We start from the raw sequence: 12,328 nt of genomic DNA, 5'->3' as shown, positions 1-12,328 counted from the left end.
ACAATGAGATTCTTTTCATAACAAATCACTTCAGCTACAAAAAGAACAAACAAGCTTCAGGACTGGGTCATTTGTGGATAATGTTTAGAAGAGGCAATTTTCACCCAATATACTGCCGTCTCTTCCACTCAGTATGAAAACAGTGTTTGTCCCAATACTGGTTACATGTCACAGTGCTACAACAAATGAAACCAGCCTATGAAATTTCACACATCATGGCTCAGGGCTCCTTTGCAGTATGTAAGACATACTATGAACAGAGAATATAATTCATATTGTTCACAGAAGCACAACAAAGGACTCTTCCTCTGGGTGATCACTGACCTCACCAATAATATAGGCACCAGGCTAAAAAATTAGAAGCAAAAGTCATGCAGATTTTCGTTACAGGACTTGGTCAGCAATACAAAATAAACTAATATTGACCAAAGAGTAGTTTTTGTCATTATTATGTGCCTTCCAAAGCACAGAGAGCTTGGGACCCTACCTTATCTGTTCACCTTTGTGTGTGACAGATCACAACTACCCTTTCAAACCATACCAGGCAGTGAATATAGCCAACAAAATTAAAGGTACAAAAGCAAAAAAAACCCTTTACTAAAAGATCATAAACCAAAACAGAGGACAGTAAGAATTTTCAGGTTGGCGAATTAGAAAATAAAACAATTCAGAAAAGCATAATGTGAGACACGCAATGTCCCTGACAGAGGCAGCACTTCTTAGCTGAGGATGGGTGGTCTGGACAAACCCTGGGTCAGATGCATGCCCTAGACAGAGAGAAGGAATGAGGTTCTTGTCAAGAGCTTGAAGTAATCATAATTTTCTCAAACACAAGTGAAAACACAGAATACATTTCCCCTGAGCACAGAGGGGTTGTGACTGATGCACACTCTTAAGGTGAGCCAGGTGGCAGAGGTGAACTCTCTTCAGCCACAAATGTATGCTGTGACATCAATTAGGTAGTAGGTATGGGCATGTTAGCAAGTACAATGCAGCTCCTTCAAGCCTCACTTGTACCTGAAACTTATGAGAAATATATCAGAGTGTATGTTCCATTAAAATGGGTTTAAATTCAGAAAAATAGGTCCCAAAGAGTCACCTTCAGTGCTGTTATACTGAGAAAAATAAAACATTCCCTGCACATTTAACACTTCCCTCCAGTGTGAACTCTCAGGTGTCTACTAAGGCTAGATTTTTGGCTAAAAGACTTCCCACACTCAGTACACTCATATGGCTTCTCTCCAGTGTGAACTCTGAGGTGTGCAGTGAGCTGAGCCTTTAGACGGAAGGACACCCCACATTCTCTACACTCATACGGCTTTTCTCCAGTGTGAACACTGTGGTGTTGTTTGAGGTTACACTTATCACTGAAGGTCTTCCCACAATCACAGCACTCATATCGCTTGTCGCCCCTGTGAACTCTCAGGTGTCTAATAAAGTTAGATTTTACGCTAAAAGTTTTTCCACATTCAGTACATTCATATGGTTTCTCTCCAGTGTGAACTCTGAGGTGTTCAGTGAGGTAAGCACTTTGACGAAAGGACTTCCCACATTCTCTACACTCATACAGCTTTTCTCCAGTGTGAACTCTGAGGTGTACAGTGAGGTGGGCCCTTCGAGGAAAGGACATCCCACATTCTCTACACTCATACGGCTTTTCTCCAGTGTGAACCCTCTGGTGCTGTTTGAGATAAGACTTATCACTAAAGGACTTTCCACAATCACAGCACTCATATCGCGTGTCGCCCCTGTGAACTCTCAGGTGTCTAATAAGGTTAGATTTTAGGCTAAAAGACTTCCCACATTCAGTACACTCATATGGCTTCTCTCCAGTGTGAACTCTGAGGTGTTCAGTGAGGTGAGCCATTCGATGAAAGGACTTCCCACATTCTCTACAGTCATACAGCTTTTCTCCAGTGTGAACTCTCTTATGTCGATTGAGGTTAAAGATTCGTGTAAACAGTTTCCTACATTTGTTACACTCATAAAGAAGTTCTCCAGAACAGACACTGTGACACTGAACAACATTCAGGTTGTGGCTGGCAGCGTTTTCACATTCACCCCACTGGTGATGACTTTTTCCACTGTGAAATTCCTGTGAAATCTCACGGCGACAGGGTAGCTCCTCAGTGTTGAGAGTGGCCTGGTGCTTGGGAAGCTCTGATTTGTACTGTAAGTCTTCCCTATCCTCCCTGATGGTTGAAGGCACCGAAGATAAGTAGAGGCTGGAACTGCTCACAAAGGAAGCCCTGTCCATAGTATGTTTCCAGAGCACCTGTCCACATTCATTCCTCTTTTTCTGTTGAGGGTTTGCACTGAAACAGAAGTCTACAACACATGAGTCACTACAGAATGCTTTCTGCTCAAAATATGCTACATGAGATCCAGTCAGGTGCAAAATACCTTTTAACATAGAGAAACATCGCTTACACAGAGGGATCTTCTGGGTGTTTGGAGCTGTCTTAAAAGCCCTGACTTGTGACTCTCCTTGTATAGATACACTCTGATCAGAACAGGCCTCATCACCATCGATGTTATGCCAACAACCTGAAAAGTGAGAAAGGGTAAGGAAATGAATGTTGAATGTGGTGACAGGGGGAAGTCCCGTTACAAAAGTGTGTTACACATCACACGTAGGTTCCATGCAATTGTCTGAAAATAAGAGATGTGCAGGAAGGATTAATAAGAGGCTCTTGTCACTTTCTGGGCTAATGAAGATCACAACACAGGGAGGCCTCAGCAGAAATATGACACAAACATGGCAAGCACCACATGGATGAGAATATGGATTTCCAGCTAATACTTCAACCAACAGCATTTAGCATGGCTTGTCTGCTGGGGACCAGGGCGAGCTGTGCAAGAGGTTGGCTCAGTCTTACTCCAAGTAAAATTCAATAAAGGAGTAGCTGTTGTTGAGGACTACTTAGCACATATGTGCACATCATAACACATGTGCAAGTCAATGTTGCAGAATACTGCAGAGTCACCAATGCAGAGAAACAGCTGATGAAGAAGTGAGCGGTCAGCACTGGGACAGAGCAACAAGGCTTGCTATAGTATTCAGGGAAGAAAATATAACAAACAATTGAATGAGGGTCTTCATGTATGTAAAAACCATAACATGACACAAGCTGCTACAAAGAACACTAACCTAAAGAAAGAGTGCAGAAGGGAGGCAGACACTGTCAGCCTCCCATGAAGAGAAAGTGCAAGCTGGGACCCATTAAGCTCAATGCAAAACTGCTGACTCCCTAACACTCCCTGTACTTTTTGAGGTAACAGGTGATAGGGATGTTCCTGGAGTCCTTTACTCAGAGGTCCCCATCCAGCTCATCCCTGACAGCCACAGCATGTTTGACAGGAAAGTGGGGGAAATTATCAGAGGCCATGTTCTGGCTGTGGGAGAGAGAAAGCTATGGCTAAGGAATAAAGGAAGAGAGGTCATCACCTCAGGACACTGGGAGAATGTGAAGGTCTTACCTACGGATGACACAAGTGCAAAAACTTCTAGCATCACATCGCAGTACAGAAGTCTCTGAGCCTCATCAAGGATTTCCCACTCCTCCTGAGAGAAGGCAATGGCCACATCCTCAAAGTTTATATCCTGTAATAATGGAGACAGTACAGCCCATGATCAGATTCACTCCTAATTTTATACGTCTGTCATACTCCCCACCCTCCACACCCATCTTCTCTTTTCACTCTATATATTACATGAAATACCAGGCTTACATCCTATGAAAGCCACTGTCTTCTTATATTTCTGCTGATATTTTTCTTCCCACAACAATTAAGGCAGTTGAACAGATAGAAGATACCTGAGCTCTGGAACTCCCATGTATACCACACTGCCTCTTATCAATAGAGTGGGTGTTCAAAACAGGTTAGAGAGGGATATTGATGATAAAAATAGTGTGAGTGATTTGATACTGGTCTCTTCAGGAAATAGACTTGTAGTCCTTCTGATTGTTCCTCGAAGACACCAAAAACATGGCATCACACTTCATCAGCTTGATCCCAATCCCAAGGTATGAGGCGCTTGCTTTCCACTACCTGCTGCACATAGTTCTTTGAACAACACTTCTCTCACACAGCTTCTTTCCCAGAGGCACAACATCAAAGGTAATGCAAATTTTCCATGGTGCGGATAATTTTTTTTCTAATCACCTTCCTTTCCAAAATTACAGTTCACACAATCTCTATGATCCATTTCTCTCTTACCCTTCTTCCTTACCCATGGCAGTAGAGATTTACAGGGCTGGGTAACAGTGATGAATGCTATTTCATTCCCATCAACCAGTGTGTCACTCCCAACAACAAAAGGCAGGTGGTTAGTTAAATAGCACCTAAGCTCTTAACCTAGAATATAGCACCCAAACACCCCTCTCTACAGGCAATTATCCTAAAATTCACATTGGTTACACTCAGGGACCACCATAAATAGAATCACCCTCCATTCACTCTCATGTCAATGTCAGGGACCTATTGCCATGAATTCACAATCCTTCTCCAAGTGCTCATCACTCTTTATACCACACCTCCCTTACACCTGCACTATCACAGCCCCAGCCCCCATACTCATCTCCTGGCCTTTTACTTATTACTCAGCTTGTGTGGTCCAGAGGAGGGTTGTCAAATTGAATCAGGATCAAGTACTGCCCAGATTCTGATTGTCCACACTCATAGAGGCAGCCTTGTGTCTTGCTATGTAGGCCTCTCTCCATGACTTTTTTTTCCCCTTCAACCTCAACTATTAAGAACAACAATCAGATCTCAGAAATCCATAGCTAAACTCTTGTGATGCTGCATTTGATGTCCCTTCACTAGTCACAGCCAACATCCCTCACTTAACCTTCACTCAAGTCCCAACCCTGATGGCCCTCTGCAGCATGCACAGTGAGTCTCACAGATGACCACTCAAGCCTCTAAGCTAATCCACAAGATGGACTTCAACTCCTCACAGCCAGGCCACACTGAGGGTCACAACAAAATCCTGGTGAGAGTTTAGAAAATGTTTATGTACCAACCCTAGTCTCATGTTGTTTGAATTACTCTTTGGCCTCCAATTAATCTCAGGTCCACTCATCTTTTGAATGTATTTGCTACTGCAAAGTGATTATTTCTCTCCCACACTCTACATGACAACTTCTGTCCTTATGACACCCACCTCCCACACACAGTGGCTACAGCAAGAAAGCCAGTCCTGGCACAGAGTGTGAGGCTATTCCTGGCTAGCGAGCATTTACCCTCTGGCCTCATGCATAGCGTGCAGCAGTTGCTGGGTGCCAGGGAGCCTCCCGCCAGCTGGGTGCTAAAGGAGTTGTGGCTATCCAGACATCTGATAAGAGGACTCCTAACAAGATATTGTTACTGTAACCTATAAATACCTGAATCATTACAATTTCCTCTAAATTTCACAGAATATATAAACAACTCTTCGCGCCATCTGAGGAGCAGCCACGCACAGCCAGCCCCCATGAAAGGAGTAGCAGCTATGTGAGAAGTCCACCCCCATCTGAGGAGCAGCAGCCACACGGGCAGCCCGCCACTGTCCAAGGACCAGCAGCCGTGTGCACCCTGGCCCCATCAGAGAAGCAGCAGCTCTTGAGCAGCCCACCCCAGTCCGAGGAGCAGCAGCTGTGCGAGCAGCACTCCACCACCTGCCAGAGGAGCCACCACTGCTGTGAACAGCACCCACTAAAGGAGTCACTGCCAACTGAGGAGCAGCTGCTGCCACGATTGCCCGATGAGCAACTGCAGCCCGAGGAGCCACTGCCACGCATGGAACAGCCCCTGAATGAATCAACATCTAGATTTGTTGGTGAGATCAAAAATGGGTAGACAAAGAAACCCCCAAAGGAGTGAAAAGGGGAAATCACCAGATAAGCAGCTAAGTGGAACAGAGGCATGCAATATGTCAGAAAAAATTCAGAATAATGGTTATAGAGTTCATAAACAGAATGGATGAAAAAAATCAATAACTTATGTAAGATCAAGAAGAAATAAAGAGTGATATAGCTGCAATAACACCATGGAATGTTTCAACAGTAGATTAGGAGAAGTGGAGGGCCGAATTAGCGAATTAGAAGACAGGGAAACAAAACACACCCAAACTGAACTGAAATTGGAAAAAAAAATTAAAAGACAGGAGGAGGGCATAAGGGAGCTATGGGGCAACATGAAATAAAGCAACATACGAATAATAGGGATGCCAGAACAACAGGAAGAGGAACAACGGTTAGAAAACCCATTTGAAGAAATAATGTCAGAAAACTTCCCTGATGTGGAGAAGAAAAAAGTCATAAAAGCACAGAGAGTCCCAAACAAGATGAACCCAAAAGACCCACACCAAGACACATCATAATTACAACGGCAAATATTCAGGACAAAGAGAGAATCTTAAAAGCTGCAAGAAAGAAACAGAAAGTTATGTACAAGGGATCTCCCATTAGATTATCAAAAGATTTCCAAACAGAAACACATCAGACCAGAAAAGACTGGAAGAAAATTTACCAAGTGATGCAAAGAAAGGGACTGAATCCAAGAATACTCTATCCAGCAAGGCTATCATTGAAAATTGAAGGAGAAATAAGAATCCTCACATACAATAAAAGGCTAAGGGAGTTTATCACTACCAGGCCAGAATTGCAAGAAATGCTAAAGGGACTGGTGTAAAAAGAAGAAATAAAAAGGGAAGGAACACAGGCACAAAAAATAAAAATGGCTACAAACAATTATCTATCAATAAGTTAAACATAAACGAGCTAAATGCTCCAATCAAAATACATCGAGCAGCTGAATGAATAAAAAAAACATGACCTATATATATGCTGTCTACATGAGACCCACCTCAGAACAAGGGATTCACACAGACTGAAAGTGAAGGGATGGAAAAATATATTTCAGGCAATAAGAAATGAAAAAAAAAAAGGCTGGGGTACCAATATTTATATCTGACAAAACAGACCTCAAAGAAGGCCATAACAAGAGATAAGGAAGGCCACTTCATAATACTAAAGGGAACGATACAACAAGAGGATATAACCCTGATATAAATATATGCACACAATGCAGGAGCACCAAATACATAAAAAAAAATTCTTGGAAGATATCAAGGGAGAGATTGACAACAATACAATCATAGTAGGGGACTTTAATACACCACTGACATCACTGGATAAATCCTCTAGACAAAAAATCAGCAAAAAAACAGCAATTCTAAATGACTCACTAGATCAGATGGACTTAATTGACATCTTCAGAGCATTTCACCCAAAATCCATGGAATATACGTTCCTCTCAAGTGCACATGAAACATTTTAAAAATTAGACCACATATTGGGTCACAAGCAAAGTTTCCCCAAATTCAAGAAGATTGAAATCATATCAAGCATCTTCTCAGATGCTTGGCATAATATTAGAAATAAACTACAATAAAAACAATCCAAAAAATTCAAACACTTGGAAGCTGAATAGCACGCTATTAAACAATGATTGGGTTATGAAAGAGATCAAAGAAGAAATTAAAAACATCCTGGAAACTAATGACAATGAAAACACAACAATCTAAAATCTACGAGAAACAATTAAAGTCGTCCTGAGAGGGAAGTTTATAGCTCTACAGGCCTACCTCAAAAAACAAGATAAAATGGAAGTAAATCATTTATTCTAAAACTTAAAGAATTAGAAAAAGAGCAACAAAAAAAGCCCAGAGTGAGCAGACGGAAGGAGATAATAAAGATCAGAGCAGAAGTAAATGACATGGAGATCAAAAAAACAATACAAAAGATCAATGAAAGCAAGAGCTGGTTCTTTGAAAGAATAATCAAGATTGATGAACCTCTAGCCAGGCTCACTAAGAAGCAAAGAGAGAGGATCCAAATAAACAAAATCAGAAATGAAAGAGGCAAAATTACATCAGACCCCACAGAAATACAAAGGATTACTAAAAAATACTATAAACAACTCTATTCCAACAAACTAGACAACCTAGAGGAAATGGACATATTCCTAGAAAAATACAACATTCCAATACTCAATCAGGAAGAATCTAAAAATCACAATAGGCCAATAACTATGGAAGAAATTGAAGCAGTCATCAAAAAGCTTCCAGCAAACAAAAGCCTGGGGCCAGACGGCTTCCACATGGGAGATTTAACAAACATTCAAGGAAGAACTAAAACCTATCCTCCTCAAACTATTCCAAAAAATTCAAGAGGAAGGAACACTTCTAAGCTCATTCTTTGAAGCTAGCATCACCCTAATACCAAAACCAGATAAAGACAACACAATGAAAGAGAATTACAGGCCAATATCCTTCATGAACATAGATGCCCAAATCCTCAACAAAATCCTAGTAAATCGGATCCAGCAGTACATCAGAAAGGCATCAGAAAGGTCATACACCATGACCAAGTAGGATTTATCCCAGGGATGCAAGGATGGTACAACATTCACAAATCAATAAACGTGATACATCACATAAACAAATTGAGACATAAAAATCACAGTCATATTAATTAATGCAGAAAAAGCATTTGACAAAATCCAACACCCTTTCTTGATAAAAATTCTCAGTAAGGTGGGAATAGAAGGATCATACCTCAACATAATAAAAGCCACATATAACAAACCCACAGCCAACATCATACTCAACAGGCAAAAACTAAAACCATTTTTCCCTAAGAACAGGAACCAGACAAGGATGCACACTCTCGCCACCCCTGCTTGACATAGTATTGGAAGTACTAGCCATTGCAATCACACAAGAAGAAGAAATAAAAGGCATCCAAATTGGAAAAGAAAAAATAAAACTGTCCTTATTTGTAGATGACATGATACTGTACATAGAAAATCCTAAAGACTCCTCAAAAAATTATTAGACTTAATAAATGAATTTGGCAATGTAGGAGGATACAAAATTAACACCAAGAAATCTATGGCATTTCTATACACCAATAATGAACTTACAGAAAAAGAGACTAAAAAATCCCATTGACCATTGCACCAAAAAAAATAAAGATACCTAGGAATAAACTTAACTAAGGAGGTAAAAGACCTATATTCGGAAAACTACAGGACACTGAAAAAAGAGATAGAGGAAGACATAAACACATGGAAGAACATACTGTGCTCATGGCTTGGTAGAATCAATATCATCAAGATGTTCATACTACCCAAAGCAATCTATAGACTAATGCACTTCCCATTAAAATACCAACGGCATATTTCACAGACCTAGAACAAACGTTCCAAAAATTCATCTGGAATAAAAAAAGACCACAAATAGCTGCAGCGATCCTGAGAAAGAAGAACAAAGTAGGAGGGATCTCAATACCAGATATCAAGCTGTATTACAAAGCCACTGTTCTCAAAACAGCTTAGTCTTGGCTCAAGAACAGACATTTAGATCAATGGAATAGAATAGAGAACCCAGAAATCGACCCAAACCAATATGCTCAATTAATATTTGACAAAGAAAGCATGAACCTAGAATGGAGTCAAGACAGTCTCTTCAATAAATAGTGGCGGGAATATTGGACAGATACATGCAAAAAAATGAAACTAGACCAGCAACTTACACCATACACAATAATAAACTCAAAATGGATAAAGGACTTAAACATAAGACAAGAAACCATAAAAGTACTAGAGTAATCCACAGGCAGCAAAATCTCAGAGATATGCCGAAGCAATGTCTTCACTGATACAGCTCCTAGGACATTGGAAACTAAAGAGGAAATAAACAAATGGGACTATATCAAACTAAAAAGCTTCTGCACAGCAAAACAAACCATCAACAAAACAACAAGAAAGCCCACTGAATGGGAGAACATATTTGCTAATGTTATCTCTGGTAAGAGTTTAATCTTCAACATTTAGAGGGAACTCATACAAGTTAACAACCCAATCAAAACATGGGCAACAGACCTAAATAGATAGTTTTCGAAAGAAGACAGAATGAAAATATGAAAATATGCTCAAAGTCACTAATTATCCGAGAGATGCAAATCAAAACGACAATGCGGTACCCTCTCACACCTGTCAGAATGGCTATCATCAACAAATTAACAAATGACAACTGCTGGCAAGGATGCGGAGAAAAATAAACCCTCGTGCACTACTGGTGGGAATGCAGACTGGTGCAGCCACTGTGAACAGTATGGAGTTTCCTCCAAAAACTAAACATGTTGGAACTCCCATTTGATCCAGTGATCCTACTTCTAGGACTATATCCCAAGAAGCCAGAAACACCAATCAGAAAGGCTATATGCACCCCTAAGTTCATAGTAGCACAATTCACAATAGCCAAGATTTGGAAACAGCCTAAGTGCCCATCAGCAGATGAGTGGATTAGAAAACCGTGGTACATCTACACAATGAAATACTACGCTGCGGTAAAAGAGAAGGAATTCTTACATTTGCAACAGCATGGATAGAACTGGAGAGCATTATGCTAAGTGAAATAAGCCAGTCAGAGAAAGATAAATAACACATGATTTCACTCATTTATAGAATATAATGACCAACATAAACTGATGAACAAAAACAGATCCAGAGAAAAAGAAGCATTGATCAGACCATCAAACCTCAGAGGGAAAGTAGGGGAGGGGAGGGTTAAGTGGGAGAGATCAACCAAAGGACTTGTATGCATGCATATAAGCCCAACCAATGGACACAGACAACAGGGGGGTGATGGCATGAGTGGGGAGGTGGGTGGAAAATGGGAAGATAAGGACACATATGTAATACCTTAATTAATAAAGAAATTTAAAAAAAGAAAAAGAAAGCCAGTCCTCAGGCTCACGCTGTCCCTTCTGAGCTATTACTACCATGACCAAGCTGACCATGATTCCCTGTATTAAAGTGATCCACAGTCCTGGCTGATGTGTCTCAGTTGGCTGAGCATAGAGCCATGCACTGGTGAGGTCACATGCCTGGGTTGTGGGCTGGATCCACAGTAGGGGTTGTGCAGGTGGCACGCAATCCTTGCTTCTTGCTCATCCCTGTTTCTCTCGCTCCCTCTCCCTTCCTTTCCACATCTAATATCAATAAAAATATAGCTGTATTTTAAAAAACATGACTGCAGGATCCTGATTCAGCTCACTCCTCACTGCAAGACTTTGCACATTCTGGACCCTATGTCTGGAGGACCTCGCGCTCATTACACTGGTTGCCAGAAACAAGGTTCACGACAGGAAGCCCTACTCTTGGCTTTAAGAGTCTGGGCTTAGTGTTTGTTCAAAGTCCCCAGGTCCAAGGGCTACAAGAGCGGCTGACAGTCCCAGGACTCTGCTCTCTCAGAGGCCACAAGGGGTGACGGCCTAAAATAAGCTCCACAAACCCATACACCTAATCGATTCTGCACTTGCAGGGTTTTGTGGAAAGAAAATGGTCTGTTGAGAGCCTAGCACCCATCAGGCTCTATGGGCTCAGGCTGCTCAGTGCCCTTGCCCAGCCCCGAGGCCAGGTGCCCTCCAGATGCCTGTGTTATCTCGGGGCTCAGTCCTCAGGGCTCACTCTGCCAGCTCCCTTATCATTTACGGGACTTCCCCTTCCTGTCCACAGCTGCTGTCCTGTCTTCTAGTCTGTCCTTCCTCTGAGCAACTTTAGGAAAAATTAGAATCCAGCCTCAGAAAATGTCCCTCTTTTTTTCACTACTATCTATGGCCCCAGCGTCCTGAGAGTGAAGGTAAAACTCCTGCAAACCCTCACCTCGTCTCTCTGCTGCCTTTACACCCACAACAGCCCGGGTCCCGAGTCCTCCCTGCGCAGTCGCCCCATCACGTCCTGACAAGGCGGCCCTGCAGCCGTTCACCCTCTTCCCCCATCAGCCCCGTGTCACCCCCGAGGGACTCACCATTCTGCGCGCTGGGACCTGGGCGGCGGGACCTGAGAGGCCGGTCCCCCAGGCTGGAGGGTGAAATGGGGTCCGGCTGCGGGGACGCTGTGGGCAGAGAGGAGTCCGGGAGGCACGGGGACCCCAATCTCGGGCTGTTGGGCTCAAGGAGCCTCAGACACACCCCGCACGGCAGGCGCGCTGCCTCCCAGGCCGCCGCCTCCTCCCGACCAGCGCCCTGAAGCCTGGGAGTCTTCGAACAAAGACCTAAAAAGCTAAAATGACAACCGGGAGGAGGAAGGCGGAAGTCCCGCCTTAAACGGATGCGTCAACACCAAAATGTCCTTTAGCTCCGCCCACATGAGTGCAGTTCCTTCTGGGTAATGTAGTTTTCTCAACCGCCCAGGACAGTGCTTTCATCCCAGCCACTGACTGAGGGGAATAAAGGTGTTGTGGCAGAGTGACGCCTGGGGAGGGACTAGGTGGGAC

General features: G+C 42.6%; 1 protein-coding gene across 1 annotated transcript; it reads right to left on the bottom strand.

Annotated features, from left to right (window-relative positions):
• Positions 1 to 566: 566 nt before the first annotated feature.
• LOC132222894 (zinc finger protein OZF-like) lies at positions 567 to 12,123 on the bottom strand. Its single transcript, XM_059678249.1, has 3 exons — positions 11,861 to 12,123; positions 3,481 to 3,604; positions 567 to 2,547 (listed from the first exon to the last, which is right to left on the bottom strand). Exons 1-3 carry the CDS (start codon positions 11,861 to 11,863, stop codon positions 1,145 to 1,147), a joined length of 1,530 nt encoding a protein of 509 aa, XP_059534232.1. The 5' UTR covers positions 11,864 to 12,123; the 3' UTR covers positions 567 to 1,144.
• Positions 12,124 to 12,328: the final 205 nt, after the last annotated feature.

This window comes from Myotis daubentonii, chromosome 21, assembly GCF_963259705.1.
Source record: "Myotis daubentonii chromosome 21, mMyoDau2.1, whole genome shotgun sequence".
Classification (NCBI taxonomy): Eukaryota; Metazoa; Chordata; class Mammalia; order Chiroptera; family Vespertilionidae; genus Myotis; species Myotis daubentonii.
Note: the sequence above shows the minus strand (reverse complement) of the source record. Positions and strands in the feature narration are given on the sequence as shown.